The sequence below is a fragment of the Carassius gibelio genome, chromosome B14, assembly GCF_023724105.1.
Source record: "Carassius gibelio isolate Cgi1373 ecotype wild population from Czech Republic chromosome B14, carGib1.2-hapl.c, whole genome shotgun sequence".
Lineage (NCBI taxonomy): Eukaryota > Metazoa > Chordata > Actinopteri > Cypriniformes > Cyprinidae > Carassius > Carassius gibelio.
Window position 1 is genome coordinate 22,286,308 of NC_068409.1, and position 20,351 is coordinate 22,306,658.

At 37.2% G+C, this 20,351-nt stretch overlaps 1 protein-coding gene across 4 annotated transcripts in view; it reads right to left on the reverse strand.

Moving 5' to 3' along the window:
- Window positions 1-15: 15 nt before the first annotated feature.
- atp11c (ATPase phospholipid transporting 11C) overlaps window positions 16-20,351 on the reverse strand; it is a 72,433-nt gene continuing 52,097 nt past the window's right edge. Inside the window, exons 11-31 of one of the 4 annotated variants that reach the window (XM_052575300.1) lie at window positions 19,695-19,845; window positions 19,230-19,427; window positions 18,737-18,907; window positions 17,788-17,975; window positions 17,635-17,706; window positions 17,422-17,495; window positions 16,828-16,931; window positions 16,439-16,620; window positions 16,084-16,350; window positions 13,759-13,933; window positions 9,793-9,895; window positions 9,558-9,703; window positions 9,396-9,455; window positions 8,699-8,826; window positions 8,486-8,621; window positions 8,340-8,405; window positions 8,155-8,258; window positions 7,873-8,029; window positions 4,503-4,611; window positions 3,459-3,490; window positions 16-2,559 (exon numbers count right to left, since the gene is read on the reverse strand). In XM_052575300.1, coding sequence (XP_052431260.1) covers window positions 4,507-4,611; window positions 7,873-8,029; window positions 8,155-8,258; window positions 8,340-8,405; window positions 8,486-8,621; window positions 8,699-8,826; window positions 9,396-9,455; window positions 9,558-9,703; window positions 9,793-9,895; window positions 13,759-13,933; window positions 16,084-16,350; window positions 16,439-16,620; window positions 16,828-16,931; window positions 17,422-17,495; window positions 17,635-17,706; window positions 17,788-17,975; window positions 18,737-18,907; window positions 19,230-19,427; window positions 19,695-19,845 — 2,587 coding nt within the window. In that variant the 3' untranslated portion in view covers window positions 16-2,559; window positions 3,459-3,490; window positions 4,503-4,506. The remainder of the gene's footprint in view (window positions 2,560-3,458; window positions 3,491-4,502; window positions 4,612-7,872; window positions 8,030-8,154; window positions 8,259-8,339; window positions 8,406-8,485; window positions 8,622-8,698; window positions 8,827-9,395; window positions 9,456-9,557; window positions 9,704-9,792; window positions 9,896-13,758; window positions 13,934-16,083; window positions 16,351-16,438; window positions 16,621-16,827; window positions 16,932-17,421; window positions 17,496-17,634; window positions 17,707-17,787; window positions 17,976-18,736; window positions 18,908-19,229; window positions 19,428-19,694; window positions 19,846-20,351) is intronic. The other 3 variants (XM_052575302.1, XM_052575301.1, XM_052575303.1) reach the window with 3 other exon arrangements.

Consider the following 20,351-nt stretch of genomic DNA (forward strand, 5'->3'; position numbering starts at 1 on the left):
CTTCAGACTCAAATGTATTCTTTCAAAACAGCTTTTATTGAAGAAAAATGTTTGAAACAGACTGGTCTTGAGAGGTACATTCAGATCAGCTGGAGCCTGAGGGACAGGATGGAGGAAGCAGGGCTGACCGTGCTAGTGCCTGATTCATTTCACAGCAACGCACCTGAGCCCTGCCTCGTGCTCCACAATCAGGCCACCTTTCTCAGCCTTTTTTTTTTTTTTTTTGATGTTTTTTTTTTCTTACAAAAAGTGGCTCACAAAGTTTCATTAAAAATACAATCGTGTATATATATATATATATATATATATATATATATATATATATATATATATATATATATATATATATATATATATATATATATATCAAACAACATCAGAATCCAAAGAATTATTATAAGCTTTGAAAATAGCATCTCTGAAGTAATTTAAAGGTCTGTTTGGAAATGTCAAACATTGCAGGCAAATTCTGTTTTCCCCTCCCAAACTGAGCTGAACAAACACATGGACACCCGTCTCGGTGTGTGTATGTGTTCTCCAGGGTTCAGTCCAGTGGTGGCATTAGTAGTCACACATGCAATGAGAAAAACAAAAATTGGCTCACGTTGGACTAATGTTTACAACGAAACATCAAACCAACTGGGCTCTCCCGTCTAGCTGAAATGTAAATAGATCTCTGATATAATTTTTCTGGAAAGCTAATTCATTATGTAATCAGAAATTAAAAGAAGGCCTGGCGGTTACGCAGGGCTGTGATACAGCTGGATTAAGCCCGGCCCAAGATTGGGAGCTGAGCTTAAGATGCTTAGCATCATGACACAGTCAGAGGTCTAACACACACCACTTTCCTTTGAATAATCCACATACTCTTTAAGATAGCTGAAGCAGGAATGGGGCATCTTTCATATGGCATTATTTTAGGAGATACATAACAAAAATGTGCCCGATTTGAGAACATGCCAGGTAGTGGCTCTTTTAACACCCATTTTGGGCTACAAGCAGAAAGAAGTACGGAATAGATCATACATTTTAAAGGGAATCAGAGACTTCGGCTGCATTCACACCATATATTAAGAGAGGGTCTATAGGACTGATCTTTGATCAGAGAAAAAGCCCAGAGCTGCTGGTCTACAGGGTCTGGATATAAAAACCCAATCTGTTCAACAGCGGATTGCACAGGCTAAAAAAAATAAAATAAAAAAATCTGTTGGAACAAGCTGATGATGATTAAAGAAGAGAAAGAATTACCTCTGACAAAAATACAACATCTGTGAGAATAATTACAATGTACAATAAATATGTCAAATAGAAACACAAATAATTCAATTATAATCTAAAAAGTGTTTGAAATTATGGCACGTACAAATGGAATGTATTCAGAAGTGAAGAAAGTAGAATGAAGATTACAAGCTGTCCAAACACTAGAGGGCAGACATGACTTTCAATAAGCATCAGATCCAAAGCTACTATTTCATCAATCTAAGCTCCTAAACGATTCATAAACGATTCATTCAGTTTCCTCGAAAGTGAAAAGTGTGCACGTGAACGTGTGTTTTGGAGTACTGGCCTGGTATATAAAGCTGACACATTCAATATACATGTCATTAATGGCTCAACAGTGATTGGATGCTTAGCTCGGACTCACTCTGAAATATGCTACTAACTTTGCATTGAGAACCAATCCTAAAATATGTTGTAACAATGGATAATTCATCCTCGAGGAAAAACTGAAGAGAGCCGTCCTCAAGTCCCTCTCTATCTTTTTTTTTTTTTGGCATCAAGCAACATTTTCCACACTTTTTTTTTTTCACTAGTACAATTTGTAACCCAACTGTAAACTGATCCCCGTTTCAACAAAGAGTAACATCGAAAGACTTTGACAATACATTATAAGAAGAAAATCTGAAATTGATTTTCATTTTCTCACACACACGTACGCATACATACAGAGTTGTTGGGTTCCGAGGGATATCCCAGAACTCCATGTGGTTGAACAAACAGCAAGTTGTTGAAAGGCAGCTTTTATACCCATAGGGTCAGGACCCGCAGTGCAGCATCTTAGAGAGAGCTCACATTTAGGGATCTCGAACAGCTACATATCACAAAACTCTAAACTACGATTTGGGATTGTGATCACAACTTTCTACCTACAAAGTATGGAGAGTGGCATTTATGGGACTTTTTTGGGTCAGGCATGCAAGAGAACCAATAAGGATGTTGGTACATTCTGTAGCAGTCGAGCGCTACTGACCACTTAGCCAGAGACACATTCATCCCGGTAGGGTTGAACATGAGAGTCTGGCAGTAGGGCAGGGCTGAAAACAGTGTGAAAACATAGTTCTTGTGGAATCATGCTGGAATGGAAGGCTTTAGTATAAGATGTAACAGAAAAGCTGTTTAAATTGGTTCCATTGTCATGTTTCATTTAAACAGGCAGGAAGAAGTGCAGCAACCCTGGCAGGTGTGAGGGTCCGGTCAGAAGTCTTAACCCAAGGCTGTCCATGGCCATCAGTAGAGCTCGTTCAGATGCTTGTAGGAGAGAGGTGTGACAGCAGCCATCTGCGGTGTACAAAAACATCACCACACAAAACTCTTTAGCACACGTGTAGACATGTATTTAACGGCTGAATAGGAAAGACATGATTAGCAACAGTTAGTAACACCCGTTTTTAAATGCAGCTCTTATTTGATTGATTCATCAAAAATAACCACATAAACCCAGATAAAGCAGTACACAACACCAACCCTAAAACAAATCAATCTCATATGCACCAAAGAACCATCCTAATCAGAGGAGGATCTGGTGGTCAGGAATGATTCACTTCTGGTTTAAGAAATGTTCTGGATTTCAAGTACTCAACGTCAGACATGCTGTCACTCACTACAATTGATAGCTGCCGATTTGGGCTTTTAATAAAACTGGGCTGTGTAGAAAGGAGTAGAAAGGAGAAACATTTTCTGAAATCTGTTCTACATAGCGAGAGAAAAGGGGGTGTGGCATTCCCTTTTGACAAAAACTTAAACACCTGTAATTCACTTTTTATTTGGCCACCTCCTCTCTGCTGACCAGACAGTCCATAGGTAAGACTGCAGATGTTTAATGTGTAGATTTACAATACAAAGCCTGTTAAAAATCTGTAAACTTATCCTTTAATTTGGCCTTTTCTCCATTTTTAGAGTAAAAGAGAAATAATCAGAAGTAATTGTAAGAAAAATAAATTTCATGTAAACAATGTTTATAAACATAAGCAACTATGAATGGATTTATATTTTCCATTCAAAATGTGTTATCTCTGCTATTAGAAAGTCAAAATTGTCCAATGAATTGTCAGATGTACTTTTTGGCTACACCTTACCGATGTAATTCATTTGGGTGAATTTGTTGGTAAAAGCAGATGTTCAAGAATGAACTTTTGTTGAAACCAGAACATTCCTTTTGATCACATTGAGCACTTTACCTGTATGTGTCAGTCGAGGAATCCTCTGACCGCTGAGAAGAACAGAAAGCAAGTTTAATTCTGGTGATTACCTCCTATCTACAGCCTCACAAAAAAGGAATTACAACCGTCACAATCTGACCCCAGAAGCTTTTGGCATAGATAAACATGCAAAACTAGCATAGCAGCATGCAGAATGCAAAGCATTAATGCAGGGAAACAACCGCTGAAACCAAAATAATGTCATACAAAGGTTAGATAGCCATTAGGCAGGTTAAAGACTTCCATTATCACAAAACAAACACACACAAAAAAGATTCCAAATTACAGACACAACAACTACCACACCACACAAAATACCCAGTAGAGCAAAATACACAAAACCAACCACACATTCATGCTGTCATTCACACACTAATAAACCCAGATGAGATTAACCTGAAGAACATGACAGAGGACTGGTTTAGTCAGTTAATAAGGACCAAATCACAGGTTACTTGAGGAGCACATGCATGACATAATGAGGGGCGGAGCTTCACCCGGCAGGCTGAAAGGATCATTAAATATTCACCAAATCATTATTTTCGATTCCTTACTGTCAACAGTATGGCATTGTGGACTATTATTTTAGTACTTAAATACTTTTTGTGTGAAGGTCCAACAGAAGGGTTACAGAAAAAACATCCAATAGAGAAAACAAATTTCCAGACATATTTTTTTATAGCAAAATTCCTGGTAACATATGACATTACATAATCACGAAGATTATGTAGAGTCACAGACTTTTAAATCTTTATGGATACAATATTTTTGCAATACCAAGCGCTAAAAAAGTGAGTGGGAGTTGATCTGCGGTGTGTCTATTTTGTAAATGTCTTTTCAGCCAACCGATGTGAGTTCATCCTGAGGTAGGGACATTTCAACAGCAGAATTAATATCATCCCACAGAGGGGGCCGACTGAACCCAAGGGGAGGAACTGCACCGACTAAGAGACAAATCCATTGTGGACGACTAGCGTAAGGCACTCGATTGGGGCTCTGATTAGAAAGTCTGGGGTCTTGTACCTGTTTATATGACAGGATTGGACTCGTCTGAAAAGGTTCTCATGAGCAGGGGTCTGGCTGAAGACTGAGAGGACTGGTTGCCCCCAACATTCGACTGACTTGGCTTTTTCTAAAAAGGGTGGGAGGGGGGTGAAAGACACTTAGGACAAGATGGCTCAGACAGACAGACACACACACACGCACCCACCCGAACACAAAACTGCTATACAGTACATCCTTCTTCAAAAAGAAGACAAAACACTGAAAAATATTTACAATTATGAGATTTCATATTTGAAGCCATGTTAATACGTTTTTAATTTCCATATAGATCATCCTTCATGGTAGAAATGATAATGGCCATTTTTTTCAAACATAATCCTACTCAGTTGTACTAGATTATAAATATGACCACACAAAAAAAGTCAGCCAACACTCAAACGATATTAACCCATGAAAACCACCGATTTCACATAATGATTCCAGTTTTTTAATGATTTAATTAACACTTCTTTCAGTACTTTTGGGGAAAAAAGTGCCAAATAAATGATTATAACTTCTCTACCATTCCAAAGTCTGGGCTCAGTAAAAAATAAATAAAAAATTCAATACTTTTATCAAGAAGTGACAGTAAATGCCCTTATGTCACAAAATATTTTTTACTTCAAATTAATGCTGCTTTTGGATTTCCTATTCATCGATGATGATAACAATGGCTTGTTGCTCATCAAATGAGAAAATTAGAATGATTTCTGAAGGATCATGTGACACTGAAGACAAACACTGATGAAAAACTATCATCTACTATCATCAAAGGAATAAACTATTTTAAAATATGCTACAATAGAAAACTATTGTAAGATTTTTTAAATGTTACTGTTTTGCATCAAATAAATCCAGTCTTTGTGGGCATTAGATACTTCTTACAAAAAACATTGAAAAATCTTACCAATCTGAAACTTTTGTACGATACTGTAAATCACATATTTAATACAAAATTTAGGTAAAATTGTAATCATAACCCAGAGAGATAAGTGTAGACTAATGAGTTTGACTCTCAAAGCCATTCTATAGTACCCTATTTGGGACCTAATTTAAAATAATAAAGATATAATAATAATAATTATTATTATTAATCCCATTATTTGTGCAATCCCCAATTCTAACATGACAAACACTCTCTCTCACATGCACACAAAACCACATTCTGAATCAAGCAGCACTGATGCATCCAGAAAGTCATTGGTTTGGGTGAGGAGCGGTGCAGGCTGGGCCGAGCACGCATGCAGGAAACCCGTATGTGTTTGTGTGTCGCATTCTCCTGGCTGGGCATGCAGAGACAGCAGGCACTGGGAACAGACAGCTGAAGGATTCCCCATCATACCCTGCAGCCCTTACAGATGCACACTGAGGACCACCCACCACCACCACGACTCACAATGCCTCAAGACTAAAAAAAAGCTACTGTGGTACACATTTTGACTGACAATCCGAACCAAGCACCCATGACAAACATGTTTGTACCAGAGTAGAACAACCTAGCTAGCGAACACCCCCTCACAAAGAAGGAGCAGAGACAAACAGGTGGAGAGACAGCAGGCAGGACACTGAAGATACAGGCAGGCAACCCAAAGGAGCAAGGACAGTGAGACAAAAAGCAGAAACGGAGCAGGCAGAGAGACCTCAGTCACTCCAGGAAAAGCTGTGAGTGCTAGCAGTCTGCGACAGCATGAAGATAGTGGATGTTCCAGAGGAAGGAAGCCGTCGTTTCATCTATGGCACAGCACACAGGTGAGCAAGAGACCAAAGAGGACAGGAGAAGGTCAAGGGAATGAAAAAGTGGGAATAAAGTTAAGGAATAGAGTAACAAGAGTAAATATTATATAGCTTCAGTAACCAGAAACCTTCAGTATGTGCTGTTTGATTCAGCAGAATGTTGAGCAGCTCAGAATAAATGAGTGACTGGGCTTTCTTTGAGTTAGAAACAAACAACATTTTCTAATGGAAACTACATGGCACACAAATCATGCAAGATATTTATGGTCTCTAGAATAAATATTAAACTATCAGTAATATATATATATATTTTTAAACTGTAGTGTAGGACTGAATGTAAATTCTGAATGAATCAGATTCACTTGTATCTATAATAAAATTTACATTAACAAACCTATGACCACATTCTAAATTAAAGCATATAGTTGTTTAATTTTCATAATTATGTATGAGTAATTATGTGTAGATTATTATTATTTTTCTCCTACAAACTGGTGATATAATTTCTACACACAAGTTATTATTTGACATATTACAAGTTACATTGGTCAATAAAGGCCATGTTTTCAATGGAGTTCATTAGACTATAAATTCTACATTTATTATTAAGGTTTACAACTGAATAAATGACAAAACTACACAAACAATTAATTAAAACATGACCATACATTCTATTTTCTCTCCACTGGTGGTTTTAATTGACATGTGGCATACTTGGAAAGGTCGCAGCACCTACCTGTGAGGAGGCAGGGGGCAGATTGGCACCGTATGTTCATCTCTGGCCTTAAAGGCTGCTTAACTAGTGTTACCAACAACATAGACTGCCTACAGTGTGTGCTTACATCCTCTGAATTATTCAAATGATTGGAGAGCTCTAATTATAGTTTATTGATTCTAACTGTGTTACATGTTACCTGGTTGGGTAGCCACTCACAGCAGCACAGGGTGATGGAACTATTTGTGCTTGACTAATGGAATAAAGAGCGAAAGACTGGAAAAAAACTACAGGAGTCAAGGAGAGGACATCGAAGAAGAGTGATCGTAACAATTAGACTGATTGACTTCCAGTCTGTTTGACCAATCACAACAATCCAAACCATTCAGAGCCTTAAAACAAGGCAAGATTTCTGTTAGGAAAAAAGTCAATGGTGTAATTCATGAGAGTGAGGGGGAAGTAAAGAAAACAGATGTAACCGAGAGTATAAGAAAAAAAAGTTTAAGGTGTTAAAAGGTTAAAAAAAAAGGAAAAATCTGGCCGATATGAATAAACCAAAGACAGGGAGGTAATGCTGGGTTCAAAGAAAAATTTAAGTCTGCGTCCAAACCAGGTGTGACGTGATGATAATGCAACAAGTAATAAAAGCTATCACTCTTTCATGTAAATCAGTTTTTGTGCAAACCTGTCACTCAGACTGGTCCCAAAATCCTGCTTCACATAAAAGTACAACATGAAATATCTTTTTATTGGATGTGACTGTCACATCACGCCTGGTTAGGACACGGTGGAAGATGAAAGAAGAACAGAAGAGTAAGTAAATCAGGGGGAATAACAGAGAATCGGATGGATATGGTAGAAAAAAAGAATTCAAAAAGGAAAAGGGAGGGAGCGGTATACCTGTCGTGAATGGGGGCCTCTTGGCTTGCGAAGGACCACCAAAAGGATCTCTGGCAGCAGACTGAGGAGGATGAGGATGATGATAACCAGCCAGGCAGACACTGAACTCAGCATGTTGGCAAACACAAAGTACAAACGCTGCTGCTTCAAAAACGGCCTAGGAAAGATAGACACCGTCATTATACAATAAAAGTTGACTGGAAATGATCAACAGTGGAGCTGCAGCACAAAAAATCCCCAGTGGATGATTTCTGTTTCATGCCGACTTTAACATTTGCTCACCATATGATGCCGCCCCAGAAGAAACTGAAGAAAACATAGAAAGCCAAAGAGCCCCATATCACAAAATGGTTGATCCACGTCCAGTGTCGTGTGTCCAGTGCCAGCTGAGAGAGGGAAAAAATCAGTCTCTGACAAATGAAGATCTGAGTTGCTTTTTATAGTTATAGACCAACCAAGCCACCAACCTTCAATGTAACAGTAAAAACAAGGACGGTAAAAACAATTGTTCCATAAGACCAATTTCCAAAGACCTGAAAAAGAAAGGAGCAAATCAAATGCAATCCCAATTTTTTTATTCACAGGCATATTAAAAAGCACAACTATCTCTAACCTGCCCATTATCCTGTAAGGCTGGATTGCTGAACAAGAAACGGACACCAAAGAAGAACAGAAGACCCTGAAAAATTCCTAAAACTGTCCAGTAGAGGAAGGGGCGCCAGCGTAACATGGCATTGTTGGCTATTTCTCTGTAAGAACACAGTGTGTATCAGCAACAGCATGGTACAAATGAAATAAGCAGAAGAGCTGCAGTGCAGAGTGTTACCTGTAGAGGGCGGCGTTGTCCAGCAGAATCTCGATGTCTATGTGCTGTTCCAGCAGGCTGTAGGCCAGAATGGGCATGGAGGTGAAGCAGATGTTGTACATCGTCAGATAGGCTGCGTCGTACAGGGGCTGGGAAGGGGAACGAGGGAAAGGACGGGGCACCGGGGAGGTTAATACCACATTAAGGAGATCACATATACACACAACAAAGAGAGGGAAACTGACTGTGTGGCTGCGTATGTAATGTTCACTAGATATATATACACAAAACGCATGCTGGAAAATGTGAGGTCAAGACCCAATTATATGGAATTACAGAGACTTCTGAGCTGCTAAGAGATAATTATTTATATATTTATATATATATATATATATATATATATATATATATATATATATATATATATATATATATATATATATATATATATGATGGCAATAGCAGAGGTGAAAGAGCTCTACTTGAGGAGGAAAAATAAAGTTAGTTGAGTGCCAAGGCAAAATCTGCAAATAAGCACTAACCACTACACCAAAGCTAACTGAATTTTTTTTATTAGTTTGTGCTTGTAATATATATCAAAAGAAAGAAGGGGGGAGAGAGAGAGAAATTCAGAGGAAAGTTGCAAAGGAAAGAGCAGAGGAGAGGGACCTGCTGGGACATAGTCTTCTAAAAAGCCCTTTATTTGTACATACTGTACCTGCTGAGAGCATCCACAGAAAAACTGGTACAGGAACTGAGGTAAGATGAAGCAAAGATTCTGCAGGAGAGAAGAAAAAATGTCAGACTTCAAGAGGATTCACTAAAACGACTGCATTTATATTTACAGACTGAAACACGGTCCACTGGATGCCAGACATACCTTATAAAAGAAGTACTGGACGAGATGCGCAATGCGCACATAGTACAGATGCCCATGAGCCAGCAAAAGCTTCTTTAAGTGCTTGAGTTTAGGAATGGCGTAGTCACTGTTCCTCACAGCTTGACGGCCCTCCTTACCTTTAATACCTGAACACACAATAGCAACATTACACACCAAAAAAAGTATAGACAGATTCTTGTTATAGCAAAGCTGAATTTTCAGCATCATAACTAACCGATGCCCACATGTGCCTCAAGGATCATGCTAACATCATTGGCCCCATCGCCAATGGAGAGAGTGATTGGGGAACCTTTGGAGTTCTTCACCATCTTCACTATCTAAATTGGATAAAAGAGAATTTTAGCCTACTAATTCAAAGTATAAGTGCATGTTATTATAAGTAGAGCCCGACCAATATGGGTTTTTTGGGGGCCGATGCCGATATTAGGGAGTTTAAAAAAAGGGCAGATACAGATATATCGGTCATTATTCTTTATGTATAGGTTATATTATAATACAGTATAGTCAAATGTTCAAAAACTTGCCCTTTGTCTGTCCAAACTTTTGACTGGTACTGTATATAGAAAACAGTGTATAGCTTACATAAAAAAATAACAATAATTATATATATATATATATATATATATATATATATATATATATATATATATATATATATATATATATATATATATATATATATATAATAAAAATTATAACAAATATAGACCTATGTAGTGGAGGCAAGGTATTTAACAATAAACTTTATTATTCAAATGTGTGTGTGTGTGTGTATATATATATATATATATATATATATATATATATATATATATATATATATATATATATATACATATATATTAGAGCCCGACCGATATGGATTTTTGGGGGCCGATGCCGATGCCGATATTAACTCGAAAAGAGCCGATTTATAAGCCGATATTTTGATTTTGAAAATAAACTGGATATTAGACCCATTTCCTATATACTGCACTTACACAACATTCAATAGCAAAATATCTGCCTGTTCTATGTATGTGGGCTGTATAAACCATTTTCCAGAAGAGATTATGTAAAAAAAAAAAGCCTTAGATTATAGTCTCAATGACTAAACAATTGCACATCAAAAGTATATATTTTTTAATGGTCAAAAAAACACTTTTACTTTCTTCCAGTTGAAGCTGGTTTTAACAGTCTGTGTGTGTTCTGTAAATAAATTATAATACTAAAGTTAAAGTATTTGCAGAAGTAGTCCCACACTTTGCTGCTACAGCATTCACCTTTTTCAGGTATCTGTAGGCCAGAAAGAGACAGAGAAAGAATAAGCATGTGTATTAATAATATCACCATGTATCATTACTCGTGTCATCATTAGAATTAGAATTATAATAAACAGGGATCTCCTACATAGGCAAAAATGAGAAATATATATTTTTTTTATTTGTCAACCAATAGGTATTACCTATTACCTACTTCTATTTAACAATATTACAACATTTTCCTGTTATGTCTTTAAAGCTGCTTTGAAACAATCTGTAAAAAATAAAAATAAATAAAAAAAAGCGCTTGTTCAGCTCACATTTATTTACATGTCCCCTCTGGTTAATCATTTCTGACCCACCTACTCGAAGTTGAATGGTTAACGTTAGTGTCATGAACACACCGCTGTCAATTTTGAGAAGAACCACCTTCAATCAAGTTAATAGCAAGCATTTAAGGGGCCTGCTAAAAAGGAAGCTATATTAGCGTTAGAATAACATAAGGCTGTAAATATCGAATATTTTAGTAATCGGGTCTATGATAGGCTTTTGTACATTCTGCTGAACAACAGCCTTTAACTGGACTTTTATTTTGACGGGTTGGCGTACATTTACAGTTCTGTGTATGTGATGTGGCGCTGTTTTTACTTAAATCAAACGGTCAAATGCTCATGAAGTGACTGTCAGAGCAGTTCTGGGGATGTTGTTCATGTGTTCACGTGATTATTTAGTGAGACAGCGGACGCTGAATTCACCGCGAGCTTAATGCGCGCTTACGTGTGTTTAATGAATGAAGAGGCGCTTCTGCGCCATTCATTAACAGAGACGCGCAGAACATGCAGGATTCATATTTAAAAATACTATTCCGGCTTAATACTTACAGATATTCGTCCATATCGTGATTTGATGTAAGTGCAATGACCTATTTTTAATGAATTCATTCAATAACATAACAGCTGTTTTTTTTTCGAGGCACGCTGTACATAACTTCTAGTCATTGCCCCCCTGCCACAGTTACCCGGTCATTATGTGGGAAACACTGCAGATATATTTAGAATAAGTTAAACGATAACGTTATAGTTTGACATCTTATTAACGTTCGCACTCTTCCACTGATAAACATGGTATTAGCTTCGTGGCTAATCTAATATAGCAATGCATTAGTGGCTGTAAGTGATGTTACAGAATATTTATAAGTGATAATGATAGGACCGTTAGCTAGAACTACCACATCATTGTATATACAGTGTATGAACTAAATCATTTCACATGAAGAACGACAGACTCACCGTCAAAACAGAAAAAAAATCTCCGTGGCTGGCTTGGCTTATCGCTTTCTTCGCTAGTGAATTTCTGGCGCTGTTGTCAACTCTGGAGCTGCAGAGCTCCCTCTGGTGGGTAAACTATGCAACACTCATAACATGAGTAAAGCATGAGACTCCGTTTCTCATGTTCCATCGGCCATTATAAACGCCGATGCCGATTTAAATGCAATAAGCTCATATCGGCCGATAATATCGGCCGGCCGATATATCGGTCGGGCTCTAATATATATATATATATATATATATATTATATGTGTGTGTGTGTGTATATATATATACACACACACACACACACACACATATACACACCACATTTTTGGATTATAAGTTGCACCTGAGTATAAGTCGCATCAGTCCAAAATTACGTCATGACAAGGAAAAAAACATTTATAAGTCGCACTGGGTTATAAGTCGCATTTATTTAAACCCAAGAACCAAGAGAAAACATTACCATCTACAGCCGTGAGAGGGCGCTCTATACTGCTCAGTGTAGACTGCAGGAGCACTGAGCAGCATCTCTGGCAGAATAGAGCACCCTCTCGCGACTTTAGATGGTAATGTTTTCTCTTGGTTCATTTCAAATTAATTTGGATAAATAAGTCGCACCTGACTATAAGTCGCAGGACCAGCCAAACTATGAAAAAAAGTGTGACTTATAGTCCAGAAAATATGGTACACACATTTGAATAATAAAGTTTACTACTAATGTAGCAAGCGAATATGATAAGCTCATTGTGAGAGTAAAATATGGGGACATTGTTGTTTATTTACTTAGCAATGAGTCTCTCCAACTAGGTGACAATGTAGCATTAAATCACCATTCAGAAGACTCAAAGCACAACCACACTGCCGTCTATTGGGCTTGAAAATCATTTGAACTTTGCGTCAGCACATCATAAATAGAACGAGGCATCAGTCTACTGCATCCAGTGTAGACAACAGAACTTATTATAATGGTTCTACACCAGATGCGAGAGGTGCGGCGTGACAAAATACAATAGAATTCTATTGAATTTTGTCACCCCATGCGTTGTGATGTGACCGATGTGATAAGCATGAGTTCTGGGCCACAGCGCGGCTGGTATAAACACCAGCATAAACTGAATAGCCGCCATCAGCTCCGGTAGCCGTAACACAGGCTTTAATGCACCGCAGACGCGTGACATTATGCGCAGATCAGCTCTAGTCTCTAACGTCACTGATTCTGCTGTTAAAACTGAGCCATCCATTCATCATATCATTATGTAAAACTAAGAATAAGAGTCATAGTAATGTGACTATCAAGTAGAGGTGTGGGTGGGTGGTGGGCGGATAATTTGAAGCAGTGGACTCGGGTGAAGTTTGAGCTCATCCACGCATCTCTACACACTACACCGACCAGAATCGCCAGTAGCAAACAATGGAACACACTCTGATGGATAAACTAAGTTATTTCTAAGTAAGCATTTAATCTTTGTTATACAGTATGTCCTGTAAAAAAAATTTAATAAAAAAAGATATATATCGGCTGCAGGTTCATATCGGCCGATAACATTGGCTAAATAACATATATCGGTCGGGCCCTAATTATAAGCACCATAAAGAGCCGCCAAAATGCAGGTCTACAGGTGTGACCTGAGCTTTCTGTAGGGGGGCCATGCGGCAGCAGAGTACAGCAGTGCAGTTCTGGCAGATCTGCAGAAAGAGGCTCTTGTACTGACTGGCATCTGCCTCAAGCGGTGGGTTCATCAATAACGACAATGTCGCCCCATCTATGATGAAGCCGTAATCCTGATTTGCAGACCAGCTCCTGCAGGACAAAAATTACACTAAATTAGAGTTAATTGAATATACAGCAAAATTGTACTAGAGAGATATCAATATTACAATTCTGGCCAATATGATAAAACAATTATTTTCACGTTACGTCCAATACCTGATTAATGATTGTTATTAAAAGTAGAGATGTTCCGATACCCTTTTTCTCTTCCCGATACCGATTCCGATACCGGGGCTCAGGGTATCGGCCGATACCGAGTACTGATCCGATACCTGGGTGTATATCTGTATATACAGCTGTATATACTACTAGCCCTGTGTAAATTGCTAGAATTTTTTTATGGTGTGCTTCAGACAGATCCCTCAATAAAACATGAACAAATACATGGTGAACTACTGTATTTATTACAGTATTTTTATTATCTAACATGAATTTGACAGTATTATTTATTTTCTTATGCAAAAAAGAACTTCAAATGCAGCCAAAAATCTAACACCGCAAACTAAAAAAGGTATTTAAGTTTTACAATATAACTGTATAAAAAAACTGCAACAAATAAGTCTAGGAATATAAAAAAAGATCTATTAATCAGATAATCTCTAACAAGTAAAAAACAAGTAAAAAACAAGCAACCATCTAGGCATAATTATTATTATTATAGAGATGTATTATTATTACTGTAGGCTACAACAGTAGCTTTATATATTGTCAATTTACTCATGTAAACCAAACATTTATTTTAATGGGCTGCCATGAAGATCTTTGAGTGTCTGTGTTTATGATATGACAGTATTCTCAAATGAAACGGTAAATTCTCATGAAGTGACGGTTTATGCGTTCGTGTCCTCATGACACACAGCAGAGACTACAAAACAGCGAGCTCTCGCGCATCTGTGCCAGTCACCCACAGAGATGTAGATTTTGCGGGAGTAATATTTAAATAGTATTTTGCAGTTTAATATTCACAGACACTAGTATATATTCGGCTACTGTCTGGAGCCCTGCGTTTTGACTTACACGGAAGCGAATGAACGCAGTTGCCGGTACTGAATATACTCGAGAGTCTGTAACTACCGGTACTACAGAGACATACTGCTAACCACTGATCTATAATATAGTAGCGGCTTCACTGTCTTTTGGCAGTTTAGAATGTGATGAGTGATCCAGTCATATATAGATAAGGGCTGCTAACGCGTTTTCATTTCTTCTTCGCTGCTCTAAACAGGGGTTGCTTGTGGCAACACAGCACAACTTCCTGTGTTTTCAATGCATTTTGAGCAGCGAAGAAGAACCGTGCAGCGGTTAGGCAAAGCTTGCGGTCATAACTAGGTCTTTTTTAAGAAAATGGTATCGGATCGGTATATGGGTTCATGTACTCGCCGATGCCGATGCCAGAATTTGTTGTGGTATCGGAGATATTTCCGATACTAGTATCGGAATCGGAACAACTCTAATTAAAAGTATACAACTCTAAATATATAAAAAATAAAACACTTAAAATTAAATTCAAATCATCTCAAATGCTGCAAGTAAATTAAGACAGGGTATAAAAATAACAATTAAAAAATCTAAAGTACAAAACTGTATTTTAATTTTGAGATTTGCTAAAGTTGACATTAAACACTAATTCAAGTATTAATTATTAAATTTTTTTTTATAAGATTATCTTGAGCGTTAGGTGGTGCAAAGGTCATTTAAAATTATAAAAAGAGGAAATATGCATAAACAATTAAACATTTAATATTGACATATATATTTAAGATTGATACTGAAACTACACAATTTTGTCTAAATAAATATAAAATAAAACAAAGTTAAAATTGTTTCAAATGCTACAAGTAAACTAGGACATGACTTTTATATAATTTAGAGTATAAAAAGAATAAAAAAATATAATTTAAAGAATAAAAATGTATATTAATTTTGAGATTTGCTTAAGATGACGTTAAATAGTGCGACACAAAACCTAAGCAATTTCCTTTTATTTAAAAAAGGGAAATAAGCACAAAAAATAAAAAATGCAATATTGTGTACTACATCTTTTCCTTCTTCATTTATCAGCATCAGTTGAAATTAAACAAATATGTCAGTATTGGATTTTTAACTTGTCTATGTAGTTTTATTACATTTCTAAACCGTATCAAACATTTACGACAAATCCAGAAGGTCAAGGGTCTGACCTGGTGACCCCAGCTTTGACAGGTGGGGCGTCCTGCACTGCTTTTCTATGGTACTCCTGTAGCAACTCATAAAGTTTCTCCTGACGCTTTAACCTCTCATCCTCCAGTGTCCGCACAGTCAGTTCCAATAGCTCTGTACCCCGCTGGAACAGACGACAAGCATAGCAGGTAGACTTTGCAGTCTCCATTTTGTCCCCTGTCAACACCCAAACCTTCATCCCAGCACCCTGCAAGGCCTCCATGGTCTCTGCTGCCTCCTCCTGAAGTCTGGAACACAGGATGTTGAGACGTTAGGCTATTCAAAGTATTCCTTTGAGAAAACAACGTGGCATAAATACCAATTTGGGTCACCAACCGGTCCTCCACAGCGGTCGCTCCTATCAAACTCATGCCCGTCTCCACCTGGTTATACACGGCTATGAGTTTCTCCTCTCTGTCCTGGAGAGCCAGTCTAGCATCACTCAGTCCCTTGTCTGCCATGGCATATTCTTCAGCACTCAGCTGCTTAAAGGCCACACACAGTGTACGGTAACCCTCCTGGAGAGCGAAAGCACGCCATTAAGCAAAAATTTACTGACCTTTTCAATATTTAATGTCTCTACAGGATGTCTCTTTCAAGACCGAGATATAATGAAGGAGGTTTATGCTTCATTTCAGTATATCAAAGCAAATCAAACTGGTCATCTAATCCTTGGAAAATAAAGACACTGCAAGACATCATCATGCTGAAATCTATTATAGTACCGTTGCATTTCGCTCAACATGCATGCGGATCCTGTCCACCTCCTCTGGTTTGACTCTGGGGAAGATGGAGGAATCAGCTCCCTTACAGAAAAGCAACGTCTCCCCTAAATAAGCAGTAGAAGACAGAGGTGAGAGACATTAAGAGTCATCGTCTGCTAAATTCACAAGCACAAAGCTAAGATGTTCAGGGGGGATGATACTGTAAGTGGTTGCTGTGTTCTGAGTGGTTAGTGACTGTTAGTATAAATTATTCAATTTTTTACTTAGCAGCTATTCATTCTTAAGTGAAATACATAAAGCATTTTAACCTTAACCGAGAGACATGACCTAAAACAACAAAGATACAAAATATTGTGTCAAAAAGAAATTAAATCTTAAGAATTGTAAAAAAAAAAAAAAAAAAAAATCTAATCTGTACTTGGATCCCTAGTTTAATGCAAACCTATGACATTTTCCTTGCTTTATTCATCCAGGCAAATTGCTAAAAAGGTCAGGAAAGGTGTGGGACATGTTATTTGTATATTCAAATCTACAACCCTGATTATGAGCAATAGCAAAAGTCATAGCAAGCACCACTAATGATCTCCAGCTCACCTGATTTGGTCTGCACGATGACGCTCATTCTCCGTCTAACTGGGTCAAAGTTTAGGACATGGAGCAACTTGTACCTGAAATGTTAGATAAATCTTACATAGACCCTTAACTGCTATAAAACGTTTTAAAAATCCTAAAATATCAGTACTAATGCAGCATATTATCAATAACATTGTTCTTAATGAGTCTCTAATTTCAAGGGTCATAACTTACTCTTCTATATTATTTTCCCTGTTCTTTATCTTCATGCTCTTGCTCTCCAGACCAAGGAAGGTGAAGCCGTATCTGAAGAGGAGAGAAGTTATGCCTGTAAGTGCCAGCATGCGTTATTATCAGACCACAATAAATAAAATATCATTATCTTACTTCATGGCTCCTTTGACCAGTGCGATCTCATCAGGAGAGGATGCGATGAAGCCTCTTTCCTCCTCCAGCTGGGGCAGGATCCCGTCGATCCCGTCAACTTGGTCTGTAAGTGCTTCTTTCGATCCAGGCTCCTTCACCTGCACCGTGTGACACAGACACAAGGCCCGCAGGAACAACTCCTCTTTCTCCTGATAGATGGAAATCAAGAGGCATAAATGAATGATACTTTTTCTTATGAACACATGCATATTTGTGAGAATTAGTGTTGTTAATCGAGAAAAAAAAACAAAACATGAACATTAAATAAAATTACATTTAAATATTGGATAAAATATTTGAAATGTTGCATTTGCAGCTAACTGAAAAAAAGGTTTAGAACGAAAATACTTAAATAAAAAAAAAAAAAAACTAATAGAAAAATAAAAATGACTAATTGACAAAATTTTTACAGTTAGTTTTCATTTAATTTGTTATTTATAATGTAATAACATTATATTATTTATTATAATAGCATTATTTTATATATAATATAATAACTTTTTTATATAAAGGTAGTCATCAAAATTGGTACAGAAAAGTGAAATTCCAGTGGTATCAGTATTGATTACTAACATTTTGCTATTATGACAACCCTAGTATACAGATCGTGTGCACTACACACTGACAAGGGCCCTCACTAAAGAAGTGATCTCAAAGGACTGCCCGTTCATGATGAATATGAGAATGTAAAAAAAAAAAAAAAAAAAGTAAACATAACTTTAATCCTTTGTAGACTGCCAACACAAACCTTAGACATTTACTGCCATTGTGTTTATATCAGAGCCTCAGAGGATTTATAATTCAAGAGGTCTGCAGTCAGTTTACATATTGAGGTACACATCCAACAACACAATCCGTAAATGTAAAATCAATCTGAGGTCCTTGGGGTTTCAGAATGAGTGTAACTCACCTGCCCAGCCTTCTGATGCAGTTTATTCATAAGCCCGTCGGTCATAGTGAAGCCGTCCACCTCGCTCTGGGTGTCTCTGTGTTTGTACTGGAAGCCATCTATACAGCACTCGATGAACTCCATGTTGTTCTGGGTCAGCGTGCCCGTTTTGTCTGTGAATACATATTCCACCTGCAGGGCACAGACAAATGTTGACCTTAACGACTATAAACCCAGGCAATAAAGCGCGTTCTCAAATTAACAGATTCTGAGGATAAGAACGGACAATTAATTTGCGACAAAACCAGTCTGCTTGCATGAATCAGTTTAACGAAGCATGGCCTGTAATTTAGAGTAATCATCTGTATAACCAGCCAAGGGTGATCTATGACCTCACTACCCACGGAAGAGCCAGGGACAGCTCAGATTATATTCATGGCATGCTCGTCTTCCTAAATCATCTGAAACACATTTTATTCTACATATGAAAACAAATAGCTAAAGAGTGTCTAACCTGGCCAAGCTCCTCATTGAGGTCTGAAGTGTTGACAAGCGCGCCTTCTTGGATTTCAGAGTCAAAGAAGTCTTTATCCCAAGTGATAAAAAAAGAGCCCAGGAATTTCTGCATCTCCACGGTTACGTACATGGACACGGGGATTATAAAGTTGAAGAGGACCATGAAGGAGAGGAAGTCTGTAAACATCTTCAAATACTGAAACAAAGACAGAACACCTGCATTCAGTCTCTTCAGAGACACAATATCACGGCTGGAACAGCAAAGGTTAAACATAAAGCTAATCCCCGATTATGATTTATTAAGTATGATCTGTGTAAGAGCTGACCATAGCCACCTGAGACCAGATTAGCTCATAATTTATATTAATTGCATCAAGAATGACTGATGATATAGGAGGAGTTGCTAATTGATTCATGTAATCACGTTCAAATCGGTCAGATATGGAATCCACAGACTATTTACCATATTAGTGTCTTTCTCCTTCTGAGTTTTCTGGTTGTACCAGGGCTCATCCTGACCTTCTTTGCTCTGCCATACATACTTTAGTGTAGTACACACAACAGCTTTACTGATGAGGATACATAGATACACCAACAGAAAGGCATTGATGGATCTGCAAAGAAGAGAAAACATACATATGATCATATGTGCTTAATAATGTTATGTACATATAAAACCATATAAACACGCCAAAATAAGATGCTAAGAAAACTTTTAGTTCACAACAACACTAAAGTTTCCCTGATTCACTTATTATTTTTAGTTTATTATTAATAATAATAATAATTATCATCATCATTACACTATTTTATTTGAATAATTATTATTTTACTTCATATTACTAATATACATTCAAATAAATACATTAAAATTAAATAAATACAATTTCTGGAACTAAGATATTATAGATGATTATATATTAGTTATACTATATGAACTTTGGCAGACGTTATTCATTTAATTGAATTCTGATTCACATCATACTGATTCACTCGATTTGCTATTGATTCAGGAATATTATTATGGAGAGACAATATTTTTACACACAGGTCAATATTGGTATTTGCAATCAATATAATTAACTCATCATATAATTAACATTGCTAATAATCCAAAAAC